The following is a 24,021-nucleotide window of genomic DNA, read 5'->3' as shown; positions in this document are numbered from 1 at the left end:
CCCTCAGACTGTATATCTCAAGTCTAGACAAAGCCTTTGAGAGCACTCCGTTCAAGTTTAAGAGGAGGTTGGTGTTTTGAGAGGTTCACAGAAGTGCTTTAGGTATGCAGTGAGGCAGCAGGAGGAAACACATGGCATTTCCAGGACGGATGGCATACAATAAATGGCCCAGCTCAATGCAGGCCAGGAAGTGGGATCAGAGCAGGCGCTGCCTTCCTCTTCTCCCCACAGGAGAACAGAGCGTCCTACTTCAAGGGTTTACACCACAAGTAATAAACTGCCATAAAACCCATCCGTAATCACAAGCAAACAGAACTGCACGAGACCTGGCTCTGTAAATTGTAGTGCAAAAGACAGAAAAGGGTCCACAGAAGGACCAAAGGAGCATGCTAACTGTTGCTGGAAATATTCAATTAAATTTTAGCTAATCCACGTGGGATTATAGTTCAAACGAGCTCAGAGTATACCTCACACCTCTGATGTGCTGGAAGATGCAGATCCACAGGGCTTCTTGAGCCTCTCTGACACTTCCTTGCTAAAAGGGGAGCAGCATTTCGTCTTCCCTCTGCTGTGCTCTTCCCCCAGTCTCTCTCCCCACTTTAGGCTCTGGCACTTGCTGTTCACTTCTGTGAATGGAGCCGAATCAACAGCTTGTCAGGGACCTAATCCAGCAAATGTGGGCTGGTTGTCTAGCAGGAACGTGTAGATAGACAGTGGAAAGATGGTGCTGTCTAATCAAATATTTGAGGAGCAGCCCACACAGAGGTGAACCAGGATATGAGTGTTTTCTTCTTCTTCCATTCAGGGAAGGTACAAATTCCTCTCCCTCACCTCCAAACATAAAGTGTGCTTTTCTGGAGGAAACCATGCTCCTTCTGGGATCATTCAGACAGAGCCCTGGCTGTGGCCATGCATGGGTCTTACTGATGGACAACCCTGGTCTTCCTGAGGAATGAGGACCGCAGTGCCTGGTGGCCTTACTGGCCATGACCCACCAAGACACAAGTTGGCTGAGGAGATCTGGCTACCTTTTTTCTCCTTCTCTTTCCCTCTGTTGTCTCTTTGTATGTGGTGTGGGTTATACATGCTCTACACAATGAGAAATTCATGTCCGTGTCAAGTAGTAAGCCAAATACAACGCTATGGAAATGGTACTATGTACTCGAGTTTGATGTGCTCTTGGGCGTGTGCTTTAAGGAAGACTCACAGCCTAAGTAATGTAATGCATCCAAGGCACACAGTTTTCAGTAACATAGCAGGATAAACCTGGATGCACAGAGTTGCGTTTTTATGTGTCTTCAGCAGCAAAGCCTGTGTTTTGCAGTGGTATTTTATTTCTGTTATTTCTTGGCGTCCTTTTTTTGTGAATGCTCCGACTTGAGTCGTGATGCAAATCCTCCGCTGTAGAAATAAAACTAATAAATGGGTGCTGGGCAGCACGGACTAGGCAGTTTTGAAAGCCTGTTATTTATGAAATAAAAGTTGAAAATAGAAAACGAGCATATGGAAGAAGTTGCTGTCACAGATCATCCCCCCGGCTGAGAGAATTAGAACACGGTTTACTTAACTTTCGTTTGTGAGGAAGACAGGATGCTGCTATAGCTTGTCAGAAAAATTATTTGAGGCTGAGAAAAATGGAAAGAACCCAAGGCTTTTAAGAATTATTCTTAAACTGAATGCGGTTGTCTCAGGGGAAAGAGCTGGATGTGGTAGTGGTCACTGCCTGTAACACCGATCCTTTTATTCCCGCCTACACAACCCCCTGTGCACTCCTAACAAGAGAGGCTCCAATGTACTAAAGCATGGTTATTTCCCAACCATAAATATGCAAATCCCTATCCCTTAAAGGGGGGTGATTTACTGGCTAACCAAAGCGCCAGGATTACTGCTTTTGTCCCGCATTTGTATGGCGACTGACTCAATGGGGTCCCGGCCCATGATTGACACTACAGCAAGACAAATAAATGAAGAGCCGCGCTTCTGTTCTAACATACGCAGCCACATGCCTTCAGCAAACAAGTGGTCTTGGCTTCTCCTCCCACCTCCCACTGCCTTAAGGCCAGCAGAGCATGGAAGGGGGGTAAAACTTGATTTTTCTCAGCCGGCTTCAGTAGGATAGATGGGAACAACAGTCTACATCCCCTGTTGTTCCTGATTTCCCCAGTTCTTATGACTGTGCTGGTCTGAGTTACCTTGAGTTTGGTTCAATACAAGAGAAAGATGCTCCTGAACCATGGAAAAGACAAAGCTAGTTGTCTAGTTACACAAGGGCAAGTAAGATAGACAAAATAGAAACCCATGTAAATGTAAAAAACAAAACAAAACATAAAACCAACTAAGCACCCAGAGGATATTCATTGCCCCTAGTGAAATCTAAGAAGAATTCCTATTAGGTAAGGAACATGTTTCTTTCTTTATATATGGCTAGTATCTTTTGGGCCAGGCATTTGACCACAAGTAATTTCATTAATTTATTAATCAATTCAATCCATGATCTTTGTTTCTTGGGCAGGTTTAAAGCTCTAGAAGCACATGGTCCCCAGACTGTTGGATGTGAAGTATGAAATGAATGAGCCAAACACGCTACATGAATGTGGCTGTGCGAAATACCCCAACAGGAAAGGTACAAAATGCATAATTTTTGGTCAGTGCAAATAACATTGGTGCAAAACACATCTGCCTGAAAATTTCACTGCCTTTTGTTTTACTTATGGAGGAGATGAATTAGGAGAGATGTCTTATATGAGCTCCCTTATATGTTTCAGTTCACAAGACTTAGAATTTTTTTTCCAAAGTTGTTTGTCTGTTAGATATTTTTCACGCAATACAAAACAAGACTTAAAGCTTGAATTCTGTTTTGATTCTAGCATGTAACTATCTGCTGTTGAGTCAACATTCCTTCTTCTCTAGACAAAGCCTTTTTTTTTTTTTTTGAAGTAGCACAGCATTCAGCAATCCGAACTCCTCAATTTCTCAACAATTCAGAGCAAAACCACAAGGAAAACAAGACATTCGTATTTGAAATTCATATTTGAAATGGTACAAATGTCTTGATGGAGTGATAGTCATGAAAGGTTTCGAAGCAAAACTGGCAGAAAGGTAAAGGACTCAGCATCTCCATCCAGTTCATGGCCTAGTGCATTAATTTACACAAACTTCTTTGTTCCACTCGGTCTTGTGAACAATTTTGTGTGCAATCTGCCCATGCAGAGGACACACACACAGCCTTGCTTTTCTGAGAATAGGGAGAGTCAAAGGGAGGTGATTCATAAAATCACAGAAAGGTTTAGATTGGAAAAGACCTCTGGTGATCATTAATTTCTTCACTTCTAGTTGTTTTCTTGGCTTTTTGACCACCTTTCTCAGTTTGGTCAGTGGTTGCTCCTTTGAACTGGCAGGGAAAAATCTACCAGACAGCATCCATCCCCCTGCATCAAGATTCAGCAACACTAGCACAGCTTACAAGCAGTTTAGTTTGGTTTGTGCTATCTGAAGCTATCTATTTTGTATATCTCTCCACTGCCACCATTATCTACTGTCTAGATACTTTGTGGTCTGTTTGCAGGATATTGCTTTTTTTTTTTTTTAAACTGGCAACTGCTGAGGAAAAGAAGAAAAAGACTTGCCATGCAGCTTAATATTGGAAGTGTTTCTGCAAATATAACCAGGAATTAGGTTGTCACCAGTTGCCTCTTTTGACCCAAGCAAGATAAAATCTATTTTAAGTTACATCAATCTGAAGAAGAAATAGAGGTGGTGCTAGGAACCTCCAAAGCTCTGTAATACAAACATGCAGAGATTACTTTCCTGAGCACAGAAGAATTAAACAAATGAAAAACATCTCCCAGTTTCCAGGTCCAAGCTTTTGGTTGGGACCTGTATGTTTCCTGTAGAGTTGGAGTACATTTGGGCCAGTCTTCTGGTTCAGTTTCCTCTGAAAGAGAAATTTCATACACAAGAAAAATGTTTAGAAGCTGAAATCACAAGAAGGCCATTGAAGGCAATAACAGATCTACATCAAAATTACTATTGCTCCAAGAGGGATTGATAAAAATAATACATTTCATTATTCCTTTCATCTTCTCTCAGAAAGGCAACAAACTGAATCTGGTCAAGCTATGAAGCTTTCTTATCTCTTTATACTCACTGTTTACTCACTGCCATCCCTGTCCTTACCTGAACTCTTCTCCCTTTCCCATGCAACACTCGGCCAAAGTCCCTTGACCCAGAACTTTCAAATTCTTGAGCAGTTTTGCATATTTTGCTGCAGACAGAAGCTTACACTGAACTCTTTGCTTCCAGTGATTTCAATATCGGTTGCAATCACACCAATCGGTCTCGGTGACTTTTAACCCAACAGGAACAATAGTGACTGCTTAAATGGTGACACTTAAACTGCCATAAATGTGTTTCAGAGTAAATAATTTATTTAAATATGTCTACTCAAAACTCCTCGAGCTACTGTCTCAGGTTCCTGAAAGGCAGAGAGAGAGAAAACTGGTTACATTGTGTTCCTATTTAGGAGGCTAATTTCACAAGCAGAAAGTTTAGAAGCATGATGGGTCAGACAAAGTAAGTTTAGGTTTTGTCAGTGTTTAGCAGCTTTGGCCAAGGTCATAGGTGTCAGTGAGGTGGTCCATGAGTTTGCATCCACTGTGCATTAATCTGAGTGAGAGAGAAAAAGGTAAGGAGTTGTGTCAGTTTGTGGTCCAGGTTCAGGTATAAAGCCTACAAAAAAGGTTGGGGGAAGAGGATTTTTTTTTTTCCAGTTTCTCGAAATCATTTATATTGCTGTGAGTCACACACACTTTCTTCTGATGTCGTCGATTGAGCTACAGGTCGCAGACTGGTGGCACATGTAGATTGTCGTGTGTCTGATGGCAGTTAGGCAGCCTATGTAAAAATGCATGGATGGTCTCAGCCAAGTTTTAATTAGGCAGATGTCCTCATTATGGAACAAGTTTAGCAATTTGCTATAACAGGCAATTCCAGTTGCAGCGTGAAGGATAAAATAGACTGGTGTGTTAACTGCTGGCTCACCCTACAAAAGAGCACCCCATGGGCAGGGCTGTGATGCATGGAGCTTGGGGACAAGTTGTACCGATGATGCTCGGGTCTATTCCTTCTGTGTGGCCCAAGGAGTTTGGTTTCCCCAAGTACTGGTCTGGCTGGCAACTAAGCTTCTTGTCCTGTGACAGTTTACATCTTTCTCCTCCACAACTGCCTAATTTTGGGTTCCCTACCTTTCCTTCAGCTACAGTGTTGGCACTGATGGGCTTCTGTTTGTCTTTCCTGGGTTTTAAACACAGTATCTACTTTAACCACTTAGTAATATTTCTTTTTTGAAGAACTGTTATTTCAACAGGCTAAAACATATTTGAAGACTCCTGGATATTACATGTTAAAAGCTACAGATTGCTTCCATGGGCAGGGATCTGACACTCTAGCTTTTGTCTAAGACCAGTACCAGTGAGAATGCAGGATGAAATTTCATAAAACATCTGCTTTTAATTGTGAACACGTGGCACTTATTCAACAGGATCAATATTTTGGGGGTACTCCTGATCTTTGAGGTGGTGAAAGGAAATGATTGATTAGACCAGAAGTCTTCAACCATTCCTGACTTGCAAATCTCCCCTTTCTACAGCTCCAGTTACCAGTGGAGCTGCATATGTCCTGTGAATTTTATCCTACTTGCAGTAAATTTGTCTCTTTCTTTCCTGTCTTACATGAATGCCTCAGAAGTTATCCATGGGCGTGTAGGTATCGCGGGGCTATTGTTTGAAAACCATGAGATTACTGAAGCTGCAGCACCCATGCCTGTGTAAATCAGTCCTAGGATGCTCTTCTGCACAGCAAGACAAGGTTTCGTGTCCCAAATCAGTCCATATTTCACTTAGAGGAGTAGTGCCTTGTAAGCCTTGCAGCCTGGCAGCACCAGAGTACCTGCCAATGTTTTAAAAGTCTTTCCATGAAGAATATTTGCAGAATGGGTTTATTGGTTTAAATAGCTGTGTGGCCCGCAAGTTTGTCAGGTTAAAAATGCAATAGGAAACCACCGTCAACACTGCACCACCAGCTGAGGAGGATCTGGAGACACTCCGTCGAACGGTCAAGAAGAAATTCACTTTAAATACACCTTGGACTGCTGCCTAGAAGGAGGGAGGGATCCAGTAGCTGAGGTTTACATTACAAGCTCTGTTTCTACCAATAAACCAGAGCGGACAGACGTGTCCATCTGCACTGTTTCAGGGCACTGCACTTAAAAGTGACTTTTTCCTTTTGCTAGATGTTGGCTGCTCCTCTTGGCATCGGTAGCAAAAATGCCTCTAATTCAGCTGGAGCGTGCTGGGGCCCTTGGAGAATACTTATGGCAATGCATGGATGTATGGTCTGCAATAGAACCGAAAGGCACAAAAATCAGTCTTTATTTCCTCGTGTATAAGCTAATGGCTCACGTGGAAGTTTAAAATCCACCGAGTCTCAGCTGCATTCAGTGGAATCACAAATTGGTGAGGAGAAAGAAGGAGCTGCAGGATGAAACGTAAATATTTAGCAGAAGCAATGACACAACACTTGTCTATGGAGTGGCAAATATGACCAACAATTTTAAAGTTCAGGGTTTAAGGAAAGAAGATTTCCAAACATATGACTATAAAGATGGGAATTTTAGGGAACCATTTCTTCAGCATGCCTAGCAATTATGATGAAAACAGTAATTCTGACCGTAAAGCAGTCATTTAAATAGAAGTCCAGGGATAAACTCTTGTATCTCTACAGGAAAGCAGTTCTCTCTTCAACCCTCATCCCCATGCCCTCTGTGCTGTTACCAACTCTGGAGCTCACCTGACTCAGCTGAGACAATTCAACTCAGTCCAGTAAAAAAAATAATCACTTTCTTGATGGATTTCTTTCTTACGTTCTAATGTGTTGAATTAGATCAGCATAAGGGCTGAACAATAATATGGGTAGGTTCTTGGAAAAGAGAGAATTGACATCAGCTATGGGACCAGGTCCTTGTATTTTGGAGCTGCGAGTTCTACCTAGTCCAACCCAACAGCTCTTCTTTCTCCCTTGTGTCTATTATCTTGAATCCCTCTTTTGCTCTTGGCATCATGCCCTTATAACTTCTTGTTCTCTACTTTTTAACCTTGCTTTCCCTCTATGTCACTACGGTCTTCAAAAAGGATTGTTCGTCACCACTTTTATTAGCAGAAAGAAAAACAGAGGAAGACCACAAGAATGGAGGAAACCACAGAATAAATATCAATTGAACTTCACCATGAGCACTCCTTTTGATCCACAGCAAAAATAAATAAATGCTTCCATATCAGCTGGTAAGGAGAGGTGAACAATTCTGCTAAGTACTGATGATTTATTGTCTAGAATATTGTTCTTTTTATTTTATGTCTTGCAGAAGCAATGACAACATGTCTGAAAATGTCATTACTACTAAACATTAAAGAAGATTCAGAGAGAATTTTTCTTCCCTCTCCTCAACTCTTCTATTTTAATTGTAGATATTCTCATCAACACGCAAATATAATCGTAGCTCCTGACACATATGTGTGGAATAGCACCTGATGTCTGTTCTCAGTATTACTGGTTGTAACTAAATGTGACAGAGCCTTGCCCAATGACTATTTCACAGAACTGATAGTTTAGCTGCTCAGCCAGCTTTGTTTAAAAGGAACGAGAGGCAGCGCAAAATCAACATTTGGTAGCTATGGTATGTATAAACATCATGTTGACCTGACTTCAGGACAAGTGCTAATTTTTTTCTCCTATGATTAAGGAAACCTCTTCACTGGAGAACACCCTGGCCGGTGCAGATCGGGCTGCAACTCCACGTGTTTGAGCAGCTCCCTGCATCTCCCCCACCATCTGCTCCTGTCCTCAGATCACCCTCTTTGACGTACTGGCCCAGCTGCCCTGTGGCCGCGTTCACAGCTCACTAATTGCTCTAGCTGAGAAATGACCACGGGACAGCACAGACAGATGCCAGCACAGCGCGGGGCGGCAGGCGCGAAGTGCAGCGATGAGGAACGGGCTCCTGATGGTGGCTGAAGCGAAGCCATGGGCTTGCAGCATGCTGCACAGCAAGTGTAAATCAAGCAAAACACAGGTTGCTGCCTCTTCATCCTGCTTGGCAGGGGGCTAGCAGCCCTGGGACCAGGTTGTCGGCTGGGTGAGGATGATCCAGACTTGATTTTATTTGTGAGGTTCCCTCCTCTCTTTGCAGCTGACTCTGATGCCCGTTGTGTTCTCCATCGGCAGCCCAGCAGAGAGACAGTGCAGGCATCTCCCCCTCCTCAATCTGAAATAGTTTAGATTAGCAAACTGAATCAGCCAGGGCTGGTCAAGCAGTTGGGGTGGTGACAAGGGGAAGAGGGGCAACACTTGCCATTTGTGGCAGCAGTGAAATCTGTTTGGACTGTAAAGCTTTCCTGAAACCCCAAACTCAGACCAGGCACCCTGGGTTGCTTGTAGAGGGGTGATAAAGACCTTCTGAAATCGTGATGTCCGTGCTACATGAACTACTGGAGCGAGTTCAGAGGAGGGCAAGCGAGATGATGAGAGGACTGGAGCACCTGTCATATGAGCATAGGCTGAAAGAACCTGGCCCGTTTAGCCTGGAAATGAGGAGGCTGAGGGGAGACCTCATCAATGTGTATAAACATCTGCGGGGAGGGTATCGAGAGGATGGTGCCGGTCTCCTTTCACTTGTGCGCAGTGACAGGATGAGAAGCAACGGGCACAAAGTGAAGCACGGGAGGTTCCAGCTCAGTATGAGGGGACACTTCTTCGCTGTGAGGGTGACAGAGCAGGCTCCGAGGAGCACCTCCACACCGAGCCGAGGAGCCGCGCACCTGCAGCGCCCGCCTCGCCCCCTCAGCGGGCAGGGCCGGCCGGTGGCCGCCGCCTCCCTCCCGCCCCCTCAGCCCCCAGCCCCGGCGGCCATAAGAGGCGGCGGCGGCGGGGCCGGGCCGGCAGCGGCGGGGCGGCCGCCATGAAGTCGCCTCAGGCGCAGCGCCCGGCGAGCCACGGTAGGGTGGCGGGAGGGCCGCCAGGTCTACCCTCGCGGCGCGGGGGTGCTCGGCGGCTCCTTCACCCGCTTCTTTCTTTCTTTCTCCCTTCCTTCAGGCTCCGGCCGTCGCCCCGCGGAGCTGCCGGAGGAGGAGGAGGGCGACTTGGCGGAGGCGCTGGGCGAGTTCGAGGCGGTGCTGGAGGATTTCGCCTGCCCCGCCGGCCGGCGCCGCTTTCATTACGGCGAGCACCTGGAGCGCATGAAGCGGCGGAGCAGCGCCAGCACCAGCGACCTCAGCGACTCGGAGAGTGAGTGACGGGGACGGGGAGACCCCGAGGGTGGCTGCCTGACCCTGCCCGGGCATCCCCTCTTCTGGGGGGCACGGGGGTTTATCTCTTGTGGCTTGTTTTAGGGGAGAAGCGCAGGGTGTTGGTGAGCCCGGGGTTGCCTCCCCCAGTGTCGCAGGGATCTGTTTGTTGCATTTCAGGTAAAGGAAAAAAGTGGTTCTAGAGGAAATAAGGCTGGAAAACTTGGTGTGAAGGGAGGTTAAGCTGCCAGCTGGTAAAACATTGAGGTATCTTATAGCCTTACAAGATAAAAAAAGGTGTTACTAAATAAAATAGGAACCAATGGGGCTGTTCAGTTGCATCTTAGTAGCCTGAACATCAGTGGGATGAGCAGGAACTGAAGTACGCTTTCCAGAAGAGACTGAAACAAATCCAGGCTTCTGGCTTGATGAGCAGAGCTGTTCTCGCTCTTCTGGAGGTGATAGTCTCAGGCAACTCGCATCTGAGCATACTTGGCATGCACAAACAGCATGCAGAGAGCTTGGAACAGGAAAGGTGGGAAGAGGGTATCAACTGGTGACCTCTGAGCAAGAAAATCTACAGTGGGAGCTAAGTGCTTATTCTAGCAAACTAGAAGTCTTACCCCTCTCAAATTCACTAGTCAGGGAGAGAATATCTTCCCTGTGCTCCTTGGCAGTGATAGAATCAAGTGCTGCTTTGTCAGAGGTAAGTTCTGTTTAAAAACAAGCTATCCCCACTTTTTTTACTTCCTAAACTGTTTTATTCATGCTTATCTTCATCAGACTTTCTTTATTTGTCAGTTACTTGCAATAAAATTGTTCCTTTCTGCTGTGCATCTTTTCAGTGTGCATCTTTGACTTCCTAGCAGTTAAGCTGTGACAGCACAGCTTCTCAAACTTATCAGAGCTGTTTATTTCATCAAGGGGTAGGATTGATTTCACTTCAGTCACAGGCAGTTTTTTGACTCCCCCAAACTTGGATTCCTTGCCTAGCCATGTCTTTGGATTTTGTTTGTAGTCAGTGGAGATGTGTGGATCAGGATGTTAATACATTGCTGCTTCATAATGGAGTGGGTGAATTGTTTCTTGCAAGTAAGTATTCTTCTCTCCTGCTGAGGGAGACTTAGGAATGTATGCCTGATCTAGGTCAAACACCATCCTTTTATATGGCTGAGGGTGTATAAGCTGAGGTCCGCATTCACTGAATCAAACTGGAGTATGGGAGCAGTTCTGTAAATTCAGGTCTGTTATTAACAGCAATAGTACAGCCCTAGTATTACAATTTCTTGTGCAGTCTTTCAGTGTTATAATTTCTTATCCTCTTGTATACTCTTATGGAAAATAAGAGGCACATAAATCAATAGCAATTATCCAGTGTTGGGAAAGTGAAGAAAGAAAACAAAACAGTATCAAGAACTTAAGCTCTATCCATGCAAGAAGGGTGCTTGTAGTTGCTTGGCATATCTGCTGTGGTTCTGTAAACTTGCATCTTGAACAGTGCTTAAAACTGCTGTTAGGATTGGAAGGAAGGGCATTTTAGGGAAGGTGTTCATCTGACAGGGCAGAAGACCTCATGAGAGACCACATACTCATGCAAATTGGCAGACAAGATCTTCAGGAAGGTCTGGAAAATGGTGTCATAAAGCTTAATTGATTTAGACAGAATAACATTAATGGGGTAGCCTGATAGACAGGGGTTGAGGACTTGGTGCAGAGCCATCAGGGGTCCTGAGTTAGGAACAAGTCAAGCATCCCAGTGACAACCTGTACTGGGGTTCCTCCCTTACTGATGTGTGATGTGGAGGGTGGCTCTGGACAAACTGGAAGGCACTGACTTCTCGGTGCTGGCATACACTGTGCCAGGAGGTGCACTAAGACCTGTTGGGGTCCAGCTGCCTCCAGCATATGAGGATACGTTTAAGGGGGAAAAAAACAAAACAAAAAAGCCAGTTTTTTTCTTTTCTCGGAAAAGGCCCAGTAAGACGCTTTTTTTCCTAAAGGCATCATTCTGTGCAGACAACTTGTTTTGGAGCTGTAGTAGGATTGGAGAGGGAATGCAGACTTATGAAGAGCTCCTTTTATAAAACAGGCTCCAGTGGCTGATGTAATCCGGCTACACTCCCTATGTCCATTTTAAGAATAGGTGTAGGGAGTTTTCTATTTATCTTTCTGTTCAAACTCAAGTTTTTTTTCCTTCGGGTCACCTTTCCTTTGGTCTCTATCCTTTAGGGCAAGTAGTGCTGAATAGCTGACCTCACTATTCCCGTGGTAACACTTGAGTTAAACTTCACTACAGGATCAAGGGAAAAACTGGGCTGAAAGAGCAAGCTATTGCAACATAAATCTGCAACAACACAGAAGTGCCAACAGTATTCTCTGTAGGTAGTTTGAGTTATGATCTTGTTCATGGAGGCTCTTTCGATCTTTGCAGAACTCTGTTATCTGACACTGTAAAGTATTCCAAGTATACTTTGTAATGTATTTACAGAACAGTTCAGGTTGTCATATTTTAGTACTATACCTTGTTGTTAGAGTAGTCTAATCATCTTAACTGATGTATGCCTAACATTCAACCACTCCACGTATCTTTCTGCCACTCCTGTGGTGATACCTTTGATTCTAGGGTGGGACTGTAAGGGGAGGTAATGTTTAAACTCTCTATTTCAGGGCATCTGAATCAATCTGAAATTTAACTTTCCTAGAAGCTAGTGGCTGATATAAAACAGAATTATGACCATTTGATAGTAGGGTAAGGAAAGCATTTCCTGAGGCTTACGCTGTGAGGATGTCTATTTGATTTAAACAGAAGTATTTATAAAAGGTCTTTATTATTACAGCTAAGTTTGCAAATACTATGCAGCTTTTGTTCTTTTTGTTAGAACCTTATGTTCTTCTTGAGGAAGCTGGCACCAAAAATACTAACTGAAACTCTTACATTACGTATTTCAGCATCTTAAGGACAGGAAAGAAAAATTGAAGGCTACGTTGGAAAATGGACTTGATAGGATGAGATGTGGGAGAGCCAAGCACTGTTACTTGACTGAATGATCTCTGGATGAGGTCTGCCTTGGCTGTGGTTAAGTATCGTACGTAACACAACAGACTCTAGATCTTACAGTAATAAGTGTTAGCATGTGCAGATGTTCACGATGAGCTTAGTGCTTGGCCCACGAGTGTTACATTAACCACAACAGCTGATGGGGTCAGTGCTGGAAATCATGAGGCAATTGGGGATTTAGTCCAATGCTCATTCTTGAGTGAATACCAATTCTGTTTCATCTTGATGTATTCAACTGAATCAAAGTGTAACAGCTTCATGCTTTGGGTTGTTGATTATGCTGAAACTTCTGAGCTAAAGGACACCTTTTGCTATTTACTGCCTGTGTTGGTTGTGGTAAAATAGGATTTGTGTTAGAGAGTGCTGTCTTGTCAAAAATCCACTTGTGTAAATGCAACAACACTGTCAAATTTACAGAGAATTTGCTACTTGTGTGTTGGAATAAGCCTAGGACTCAGGGGAATGGCATGGAGCTGCTTCAGGGGAGGTCAGGCTGCATATTAGAAGGTTTATCACTGAGAGGGTGGTCAGGCATGGGACAGGCTCCCTAGCGCAGTGGTCACAGCACCAAGCTGCTGGAGTTCAAGAAGTGTTTGGACAACTCTCAGCCACATGGTTTGATTTTTACTGCATGTCTACTCAACTCATTTTGCTTAACAAAACACGGCAGTGTCAGGACACTCAAGTTTAGGCTTGGGATAATGAACCAAAAGTGAGACTTGATGAGAGGCTGAGAAGGGAAGCACTCTAGCATTTCTTGCACCAAAGTTATAATAATACCTAGAGGCTAAACCATAATTTGGTGTTGTACTCTCTGAAATGGTTTGATCTTTAGCTACAGATGCATCTTCTTTCTGAAACAGGTTCAGTTTCCAGTCTGCCTATTAAAAAGCATCACAAAATAAAATGCATCAATTCTTTCCTTTCGCTGCTAAAGCCTGCAGCACATCTTCTTAGTCACTTGTAGGAGAATGCAAATGCTTTCTGACAAACACCTCCTGGCCTTTAAACTCCTCAAATGACCATGAGGACATCTACAACTGTGAGCTGGAACAACGCCTTTGCTATCTAGAGCAGAAGCATCAGCCACTGTTAAGACTGCAGCACTCACCCTCAAAAGCCAGTACCTTCTCTACATCTTGTAATACAAAGACATCAGAAATGACTAAAGAGATGAAATAGTTTCCAAATGACTCACTAGACTGAAGTGTCAGCCTAGAGATGACTCGGCTTGGGTGGGGACAAGCTTGTCTTCTAGAACACCATGAGTGACAGTAGGAAAGTGGCTGCTACCTCGCCCAGTGTGGAAAAAAAAAAAAAAATCAAAGCAGCACGCTTCATATAAGAGCTCTTTCTTTGCATGGTGTGTAGTTAAACTATAAACTATATGCCTTAAGGTATCGTGGATGTTAAAAGCTTACATGCTCAAAATAACTAGATAAATACATGGGATGGGGTACATCCTCAAGGGACTATTTTATGCTAAGAAGTTACTGCTCACTTAGAAAATGTGTTGATTTGTGCATCGTTAGAACCTGGTGGAGTTGCTTTAAATTATCTGTTTGCACCTGCTCCACTCAAACTCTTGTAGGCATCTGCTGTGAGAAACAGGAAGCAGAGTAGACGAGCCTTTGGTTGTGGTGACCAGTCCCAATCTTGCACGATCAAGAGGAGAACATTTCTAGGAGTTGGATTGCCTGTGCAGATTTCTAATGGCCTGTCTCTGTGGTGAATGTGATACAATATTTATAAAGGGAAAAAAAAAAAAGACTTCATTTTGTGAGAACTTTTTATTAATTCACCTGAAAAATACTGTTTTATTAAATTACTAAGACATTTAAGGAGAAGAAAACCCAGGGGTCTCAGGTATGTAAGCTTCTTCAATGTAATAAGAAGTGTGCTTTTTGGTAAGATTTTCATTTTTTCATTTTTGCCTCTCCAGCATGCTTGTTGCTCTACTGCCTCATAAGTAGTAAGCATGATGGGTGTGTGGGGTGGCAAGTTCTCTGTATAATGAGGCTGTACTTGCACATCTGAATTTGTCTTCCTAGATTGCTTCCTCATAACTTGTAAACATGTGACTTGAAATCTTTTAAATCATTAAGCCTAGACATGTAAATAACAAGTGTGAGATTTTTTTGGGTCACCATTGGAACAGATGGCTAGGCAAAAGACAGTGAACAATGCTGTGAAACGTGAGTGTGATTGTGATCAAAATAAACCCAATCCTTGAGGGCTGCAGCATATTGACCACAGAGCTCGTTTCGCAATGCATGTTCCTCACTCCAGCCAGTGGTATTAGAAATGCCAGACCTTATTTTTATTTTCTTAGCAAGTAGCCTCTGTTCTGCCTGGCACTGAGTCGTGCCCTCTGTTCATTAAATGCTGACTATCAGTACACAGTGAACTCACGATCTGTGAAAACTTAAGTGGAATTGTAAAACTCCTCTGAAAACTTGAAGAGAGTTTTTCTTAAACTCTCCTTAGTGAAAATTACAGCAAAAATCTTACTGACTTGGTGTTTCTTAAAACTGTATCCTGATCTATGGTACTAGAAAGAACATAACATTAGGTCAGACAGCTGAACTTTTCCGTTGTCTGTTTTAAAATGAAAAGTTTGAGGTTTTCCTCCTTCAGTTAATTACTGTCCAGAACCTTTCAATTGTTCACTTTCTGTAAATATAGCATGTTCCCATGGTATTGCAGTGTGGTTTTTTTTTGTGGTTTATCTATATATTGGAACAGCAAAGGGCAATACTAACTATAGATTACACTGCCAAAGTAAAACACACCCGTATTTATTTCAAACCCATAATTTTGCAGCTCTTGGCTTAGTTGAACTCGTGTAAATCAGCTCAGTAGCTTAGCTATCAGAATTTAAGGTCTTCTCTTAAAGAGACAATGTTATAGCACTGGTTTTTCTTAGAAACTGCCCCCTTTGGCTTTTTTTTATGTGCACACAGGCATGAGAACCAAAATGCAAAACCCCAGGAGAAAAAGCAATGACTGCAAGAAACCCGCATCGCAGTGGGAGAGCAGGGGCTGGATGAGGAAGGACAGCAGCAAGAGATCCTTGGCATCAGCCTCCAGCTATTAGGTTGCAGGGGAGGTTGTATCTGCATGGCAGTGGAAATCTTCCAAAGCCCCTTTTTTTTTTTTTGAAGGCAAATGAACAAGTCTTGGCTGTGGCAGCTGGTAGAGAGCAAGGACTGAAATGTCCTTTTCCCAGAGCTTTCTGCCCTGGAGCCACGCTTGCCAGACTTGGTATTTTTGTGCAGTGAATACTGTAAGAACTCTTTAACAGCGCATTGCTTCCAGGTTTTTATAATAAACCTGATAGCGGGGCTTTATTCCTCCCATCACCGAAATTTCTGTTGCTTGTTGGCAAGTGTAAGCTAGAGTCAGTACCTAAAATCTTTATTTTTTTGAGAGAGATAGGGATTTTTTTTTTTTATTGAAACAACAGATAATATTAAAACCCATCAAAAGGTAGCTCTGTCTTGTAAAAACCTTTCATCTCTTGTAATTTTTCCAGCACTGGAAGGAAGACACTTAAGTATTTAAAGCAATGCTTCTGTCTTCTTTATGACAAGGCAAAGAGAAAATATTTCCCAGGTTTGTGGAAACAAGCATGAAATAATATTTCCTGGTTTGATGTGTTGTTGTGAAGTGGGTGGTCAGTACTTTCAAGTAGAAGGGCTGTGGAGAAAGCTACAAAAAGAATCAAGGGTGACCGCTAATTCAGGCGTGTGAATGGATGTGAATAAGATTTGTATCACAGAATTGTCTAGGTTGGAAGAGACCTCAAGATCACTGAGTCCAACCTCTGACCTAACACTAACCAGTCCTCCACTAAACCATGTCACTGAGCTCCACATCTAAACATCTTTTAAGGACCTCCAGGGTTGGTGACTCCACCACTTCCCTGGGCAGCCCATTCCAATGCCTCTCAACCCTCTCAGTAAAGAAGTTCTTCCTAATATCCAACCTAAACCTCCCCTGATGCAACTTTAAGTGGCTGATTAACCTTCTGTAAGGTGAGTTGCCTTCAAGTGTTCACAAAACGAATGCTTTATTCCAGCTATATGTAAGAGCAACTGGAGCTTTGGATGGGGTGCATGAGGTTTGTGATATAGATTCCCAGGATCACTACATCTGGTGTCTGGATGCTAGCAGCACAGACTGCACATTAAAAGCATACTCAGCCTTCTAGCCAGTGTTCTCTGCATTATTTCTTATTAATTCATGTAACCCTAAAGCCTTTAAAGTACTAAATTACTTGAAAGCTCATGTTCTGCTTTTCCCAACTGTGCTACCTCAGACATATGTTTCAACTTCTGTCTGTTCTTTCAGTGTGGTGTTCTCTTGGCTTCTGCCCTGTTTATGTGAGGTGTTATTTGGCTTTTTCATAATGGTAGGGGTTTTGTCCTGATCAGTTAAAACTTTCCGTTCTCAGTCCCTTGTTCACTGGGGTTTGCATCTTGGCTACAAAGATGTGGTTTTAGTTGAAAGCTGCTCCATGAGCTGAGTTCAGGAAGAAATTTGTCATACCTTTAACTATTACTTGAAGACCACTAATGTGCTAAGATTTGTGTTCATTGTATGGTGCTGGTCAGATAATGTTGCAGAGCAGTGTTGGCTCTCCTCTCCCCCCTTAGATTTGTTAGGTTTTGATCTTTTTAGGAGCTGCTTCTAGACGATATTTCTTTAAATTCCTGTTTTCAAAACCTTCTTGTAGTTCTGCTTTGTATTCCCCAAATCTGTCTGAAATTTCTGAGTAGGTTGGGTTTGATCTGCACAGGCTTAGAGAGGCCAACAAACACTTAAGAGTGAAGATATTTCACAATGAAAACCCAGTGTGAAGAAGCACCCTGCTTGTTCTGAGCAAGAAATACCAGCCAACAGCTGATCTGGCCAAGCAGAGTTCCCAGGCATCAATGTCACCTCACTGCTCAGTTTGCACGTGGGTAGCATGGGCATTTAATGAAGCAGGAGCTGAGCTGATTGCAGAGGGCACTGTTCAAGGTCTGGTACTGTGATGGGTCAGCGTACATGAAAGAGGGAAATCCTGCAGGGTGAAGCTTCTCGCAGACCCTGGCAAGGAGAGCTCTGGTCCTGCTGCATCTTGCTAACTCAGCATGGCTATCTTCATTTAACCAGGGCAGTCATCTCCTGGCATAGCAAATGGGACAGATGTCCAAAAAATGTGACAATTCTCACTTGGATGGCCCTGGTGGTGCAGTGTAACCGCCTCTTGGCCAGGACTCTAAAGACAAATGCGACAAGTGCTGCAGGTAGGCAAATCACTTGCTTCAGTGGCAATCATCCCCCTGTATAACGACATAAATTTATATGCTAGGAAATGTGCCAAATAGAGACCACTGCCACAGTCACATCACAATGATTTCTTCTTTTGGTAGAGCTACAATTTTCAGATCAATTTTCAGCTCAAAACTGCAGTAACTACCAGTTCTGGTCTCTAACACAATGGCAATTCCTCCTTCCAGTGAAAACACGACTAATACTTTGCGTGAGCTGCACGCATCAAGAGGGAAGATAGCAATTGGTATTTGTGAAGCTTTAGGACTGCCCTAAAATCCAGGAACATCGGAATGATATTGGAACCTTTCCCATTGCTTTCCATGGCATGTAAAGCTTCATTTAAAAGACCAGCTAAAATAAGATTGCAGGCATCTTGTGTATAGATTTGCTGCTTCATGAACTCAGGAGTCGAGCAGGAAGGCGTTTCTGTTCTGAGCTGGGCACTGCTTTTGCTGTGTGTCATTGCCACAGCAATGGGAAGCTGTGTAATTATGCTTTATGTAACAGTACTTCTGAAGGACTCTTCTTGTCATAGAGCTCTTAATTTAGGTTTTTAAATAGCTTTCGAAAGCTTCAAGTAACTGAAATCTCTGAAGATATTGTAAATCCTACAGGCCATACTGTGTTTAACTTGGTGGATGTGGGATAACTGCAGTTCCTGTAATATTTCCCAGCTGATGCTGATTGCAGGGAAAGCTGACGGTTTGTTCTAGGAGGTGAAATTGGGCCTGGGACTATGAGCTGTTTAACAGTAGGTGTGGGAGCCACAACTTTCAAACAATACATAATTGATTCATCTCTCTGGCATTCAAGTCTGTAGACTTGAGTTTTACAGACTCTGGAGCATGTATCCAGAAACATCCCATTTCTCTCTTTAATTCTATTGCAAAATGTAAGAAGGTGATGTTTTTAACTTGCATTGTTGCTTTTTAACAGGTGCAGACTCACTCTACAGGAACAGTCTCAGCCTCAGTGATGAAAAGCTTAACTCTCCAACTGCGTCTACTCCAAGTTTACCATCTCCATCAGTAACTCCATGTAAAGGTAAGCTTAATACTAATTGTTGACACTTCTGAATTCTCAGCTTATATGGGGTTCTTCCTTTGGGCAAGCATTTGCACAAATGCATGGACTCTTGGTTTTGAATGACCACAAAAGTAAGGATTATGGTTAAGCACACCATGGGTGCAAGTATTATTCTGCTTTTGATCATCAGTTCATCCACACTTCTTCACATGTTATCCAGCAACTCTTCTGGTCTTGAAAGCTAATGAAAGTTAGTTTTTCTGGTTGATCAGAATCTGTGGCACTATTCAAAGAATATTCACTTCAGAATTAACTGAAGTCTAAATGTTCCAGCTAGGTAGAGAAATACTTAGCTGGAATGGAGGGGTGCAGTGTGTGACTTCAGAAACCTTTCAAGTTAAAATGATTATTCAGATCCATGTAGACACTGCACTGCTGATTCAACCCAAGTACTAGTAATTCCTTCCTCCTTTGTAGCTGTAGCGTTTAAGAACAGTTTGTCTTGCAGCTGATCTAACTCACCAGAATGCTTTTCATACAGGTAACTTAGATTAAGCCTGGACTAGAAATACCAATAAATGTAACAAACATGCATGCACTAAACGGTGCTGTTCTAACTGGTGTTCTCATGCATGCTCAAGCGTTTTTCACTTTCATGTGTTTCATGTGTTGACCAGTCACAAATAAAATGTTCTCTTACTGATTACCATGATACCAGGGAGAAATGAGTCATAGTTAATAAGAAGCAGGGGGTTAAAAAATGTCTCAGTTAAACTGGTACTATTGAGTTAATGCTTTGCCAAGAGTTGCACTAAGGGTCAAGATCTTCCTGATGAGAAGATAGAAATAGGTAGAACCAGCTTGGAATAGACCCCAGAAGTGAAATACGGAAGCCGCTTGACATAAAACTAGATTGGATGGAGCCAGTGGCATTCTCAAGAGTGGGAACTTAAGTGCATGTTTGAACTTTAAATTTATAATGTGGATCAAGATCAAAGGATCTAACACCTCAGCCACTGATACTGATGGGACTTAAGAGGCTTAGATTTGGGCAGGGCTGGGAGCTAGTTGTGTAGGGTTTGGCTGGGGCCATGAAGGCAATATCTGAATATATACAATAAGGAAGAATGGAAGAATCCTACAGTAGCAGACATGGCTGAGTTGACCTGCAACTTTTTTCCCCACTTCCTTTTTTCCTTTTAAAGGAAGCTAAAATTTTATATCTATTTGGCAAAAGCAAAGTAAACCCCTGTTTAGCTGTCTCCCCTGTTTTCTAAGAATGTATCTGGACTGCAGCAACCCAGTTGAACTTACCTGAAAATAATCTGGAGCAGGTTTGATACTGTGAAAACAATTTTGGGAGTTGTGTGGTTCCACTTGTTTATTTTTGGTCAGACAAGTGTCATCTCTCTAACACTGGCTGTCTCTTCCTAATTTGCAGCAAAGCTTGGAGACACAAAGGAACTGGAAGAATTCATTGCTGATCTTGACAGGACACTAGCAAGTAAGTAGATTTTGAAGACTACTTCTTGCTTGTTGCTGTTGCTGCATGACGAAAGCCAATGTATTGGTGGGTGGGGGAAAGACTAGAAATAGTTTTATATAATGTTGCAGTGTTTTAGTTTGCTGGTTTGCATCATTGTGGTTAAGAAGGTAAAATAGACTGAGCTCTGGTCTCTGCCTAAATGTTCAAGGCATGCAGTTTAGCTCATGTGACAAAGGCTGCACTCCCTTGTACTTCTGTCCCTATCTAAGGCAGCTGCAGTTCATATCTTCTTGTCAGACACTGCTTTAAGTCCTTAAAAATGCTAAGATACGAGTTTGTGCGTCTTAGTTATAAGGCTAAGTGACTGGAGGAATACCTGTAGGTGAGGAATGCTTCTTATATCACACCTTGCTTTGTGGAAAAAGTTGATATCCCCATTTATTGCCTTAGATGAAATATTAAGCTCCTGTTTGATCTTGTTTTTACCAGGAATGGAATTTAGCAATCATTTCCTGTGTCACTGTCTGGAAATCATATTTTCCAGTTATTCTACTGGGTTCTCCATTATGATTTGGGGTGGGGAACAAAATCCCCAACACATTCCGCATCCTATATTCTGTCTATTTCTGCCTATTCTTCTACTTCCTGCCCTATTTGTCTGGGACATGAAAATGTTTTTGTTTTGTGGAACCGACTATAGAAGCCAAAACAACAAAACTTCATAGGACTAAACTGAAACAGAAGTATGTTTAAAAAAAATAACACACAACAAACAAAAACCTATGAACTGAGTTTCTTGTATTCATTAGGTAATTTCCCTTCCCTGTAATTCTTGAAGCTGTGGCCATCTGCCTTGGATTTAACTCAAGACAGCTGCCCTTCTGAGCTTCCTACTCCCCTGTCTTCTTACTCTTATCTTGAATAAGAGAAGTGAAACCAGGATTAAGATATTTCTGGTTTCCTGACTTCTGTCCTGGATGCAGGCGTGAGCTAACTGTCCTTACCACTTGAACTTAATTGACTGATTGCTTTTCTGTAAAACTTGGGTTTGAAGATTTACATAGAACAAAGAAAAATCCCCAAATCAGCAAGTACTTACTCTGCTGTACCTCACAGAGCAGTGGTGCAGCAAGTCTTAAAGGGCTACTTGTAGTGTATTGGTTTCATTGTCCCCTTGTAAGGCACATCTAAAGCGAGGCCAGGTTTTGCTACCTGCTGTGGTATTTTTACCAGCTAATCAAACCTTTGGGTTATCTCAGCAGAGTCTCATTTATAGTGACACTTGTTTTAGTGATACACCGTCATATGCTGAAGTTCTGCGAAAAGTCTAATTTCCATCTGCTATTTAATGTCACATTTTTGAGTATTATTGTACTTGGATGCTTGAGGTTGCACAGGCCTTTGTGGAGATGCCTTTAGAAGCATAAAATTGTTGCCTTAAATTGTTGTATGTTAACCTTTTAGTTCATGTTTAAAAAAAAAAAAGGCATAGTTGCTGCCTGTCAGGCAGCTAGCAATCTTATTTAATACAAATTTTACAGCTCTTGTTTTGTGTTTCCAGGTATGTGAGATGAATCTCTGGCATTGTTTGCCTATGAATGTCATCTGAAGGATAAGTGACATCAGTCGCTGAAAACTGCTGCCCTCGTCTGATAAATTTGTTACCCAAGATACTCATCGTCTGAACATAACCTTTGTAAACTCGTACAAGTATTTAACTGGCAAACATCAGTGTTGTCACCTTGCAGCAGGTGGAATTGTGTAACTTAAGTGTTACAGCTATATTTTGCTTTAAAATATAGCTTAAATTTTAATTTAAAGTTGCTTTTATGAAAATATATTTGTAATTTTATATAGTTGAGGACTTAAAATGCTTTTTTTTTTCATTTATAATATATTTTTGTATACAAATAAACCCTAAACTGGAATCCAGATGTCTGAAACTTTCCTGTGAACTATGAAATATGAGCACAAATTAAGCTCTTACTGAAAACAAAATCAAGCTTTAAAATATCTGAGGCTGTATTTCTTGTTAGGTGAAATGTATTTAAGTGGTCTTCATATGGGACTTCGTGTTGTTCTCTTCAAATTGATTAAGAGTGTTTTGGACTATGTAAAATTAACCCAGTCTGGAAAATAAAATCAGTCAACCTTTTATATTAAGGCAAATCTGAAATAACACTTAGTACGGATTTGAACAATAACAACTCTTTGAAACCCCATCTAAAAGCTATCTTTAAAATCATACTTCATTTAGTAGTAGGTACTAAGGGGGAGGTTAGATATTCAGGCCCAAAAGCTTATGGAGATGCTGTAGCATAAAGAAAAGACTTAAATGTCTGGATGTCTTTGAAACCAGACCCTTGGGTCCAAAACAGTCTTCATCCCTTTAAAAGGACCGTCTGGCCATCAATGTGCTGGAAGAGCGGAAGGTAAAGCTGTGGATTTTTTTGGTGAGGAACCTGATTCTTTCCATATGCATTAAGCACTGGAGATGTCATTGTGAGCTCTCCCCCAGCTGCTGCAGGCATTATGTGCAGCTCTGCTGTCTAAGCTGCTCATGCGATTGCCCTCTAATCCATTCAGGCAAAGTGAGCTGGACTTGTTTAAGCTGCAGGTCTTATTTTGACCCAAGCAGGTTAGCAAGCAGTCACAGAAGTGATTCAAATATTGTGCTTATTGGGTCTGTTATCTTTGTGTGTGGCTGTGCCTGGAGAAGGATGTCTGGGAGAAGGATGTCTGCACTCACGGCACTGTGGCCAGCCCATTGCTCAGGGAGCTGGGAGGATGGATTTGGACTTACCTTCTGCAGCCTGGAGAAAGCGTAATCTGCTGTACATTTGAAAACTGGAGCATCACGAGCAGATTCATCTCTGCTTTGTTTTCAAAAACAAATAATAATCAAACTTGGATTATGCTAAATGCTGTATGTGTTTTCCAGTTTTCTTCACTAAATAAGCAAATGAAATTCTGAACTGGATGCCAATCAGTCTGAAGCAAGCTTAAGTTGGTTGGTTGTGCTTTTCCTTCTGTCAGACAGCAGGACCATGTAAGATGATGTAGTATCTTCCTGAAGAGGAGAAGCTTCCTTTGTGTTTCCTATAGCAGATTCAGGTGATAAATCCTCCCTGGGAATAAAAAGGGAGTGAAATTAGTTTCTGTTGAAGACTAGGAAGCTTCAAATGGCGGTTGAGAGTATAAATACAGAAAGCTGGTGATATAAGTAAAAAAAACAGTGGAGCTTCTTGTTCTAGAAGAACTGTAAAATGTGGGATGCTCTGAGATGGTGAGGAGCTTCTGAATGCTCTGGGGCTTACTCAGAAGCCCCTGCATGGTAGGAAAACCACGCTGAGCAGCTAGATAGGCTTGCTCTGGCAAAATGAGAGCACTGTGGGCGTACAGTGCTACTGCACTATAAACATGGAGCAGCAAATCCTCCCTTTGGCTGCCTCTGTGAAACTGAGAGGGGAATCTGGCCCTTCTTGCTGGTCCCAGATGTAGAGGGATGTTTTGCTGTGCAAAGACAGGGAGGGGGATTCTGTGGGCTGCTGTGGGGCTTCCTGAGACCCGGAGAGGGAGAGGCACTGTGCCTTCAAACAAGGCAATGCCGGAGAGAGGAGACAAACTCATGCTTTTCAGAAATAATATTAGCATAAGGCATGTTTTTTAAAGCTACTTGAGCAGGAGCTGAGGTTTCTCTTTCTCCATTTTTACATTGTTTGGTAGGGTGAGAGCTGGAGTGGTTGTGAGCTGTGGATGCTACTGTTCTGGAGGCAGGATACCCAAAGTAAGCG

General features: G+C 42.7%; 1 protein-coding gene across 1 annotated transcript; it reads left to right on the top strand.

Annotated features, from left to right (window-relative positions):
• Nucleotides 1–8,038: 8,038 nt before the first annotated feature.
• RGCC (regulator of cell cycle) lies at nucleotides 8,039–22,161 on the top strand (the record flags this gene model as incomplete). Its single annotated transcript, XM_082751929.1, has 6 exons — nucleotides 8,039–8,125; nucleotides 8,741–9,047; nucleotides 9,145–9,336; nucleotides 18,652–18,759; nucleotides 20,183–20,245; nucleotides 21,789–22,161. 6 exons carry the CDS (start codon nucleotides 8,039–8,041, stop codon nucleotides 21,794–21,796), a joined length of 765 nt encoding a protein of 254 aa, XP_082608055.1. The 3' UTR covers nucleotides 21,797–22,161.
• Nucleotides 22,162–24,021: the final 1,860 nt, after the last annotated feature.

Source organism: Aythya marila, assembly GCF_965140915.1.
Source record: "Aythya marila genome assembly, chromosome: 1".
Classification (NCBI taxonomy): Eukaryota; Metazoa; Chordata; class Aves; order Anseriformes; family Anatidae; genus Aythya; species Aythya marila.
The sequence above is the reverse complement of the archived record's forward strand: the minus strand, read 5'-3'. Positions and strand labels throughout refer to the sequence as shown.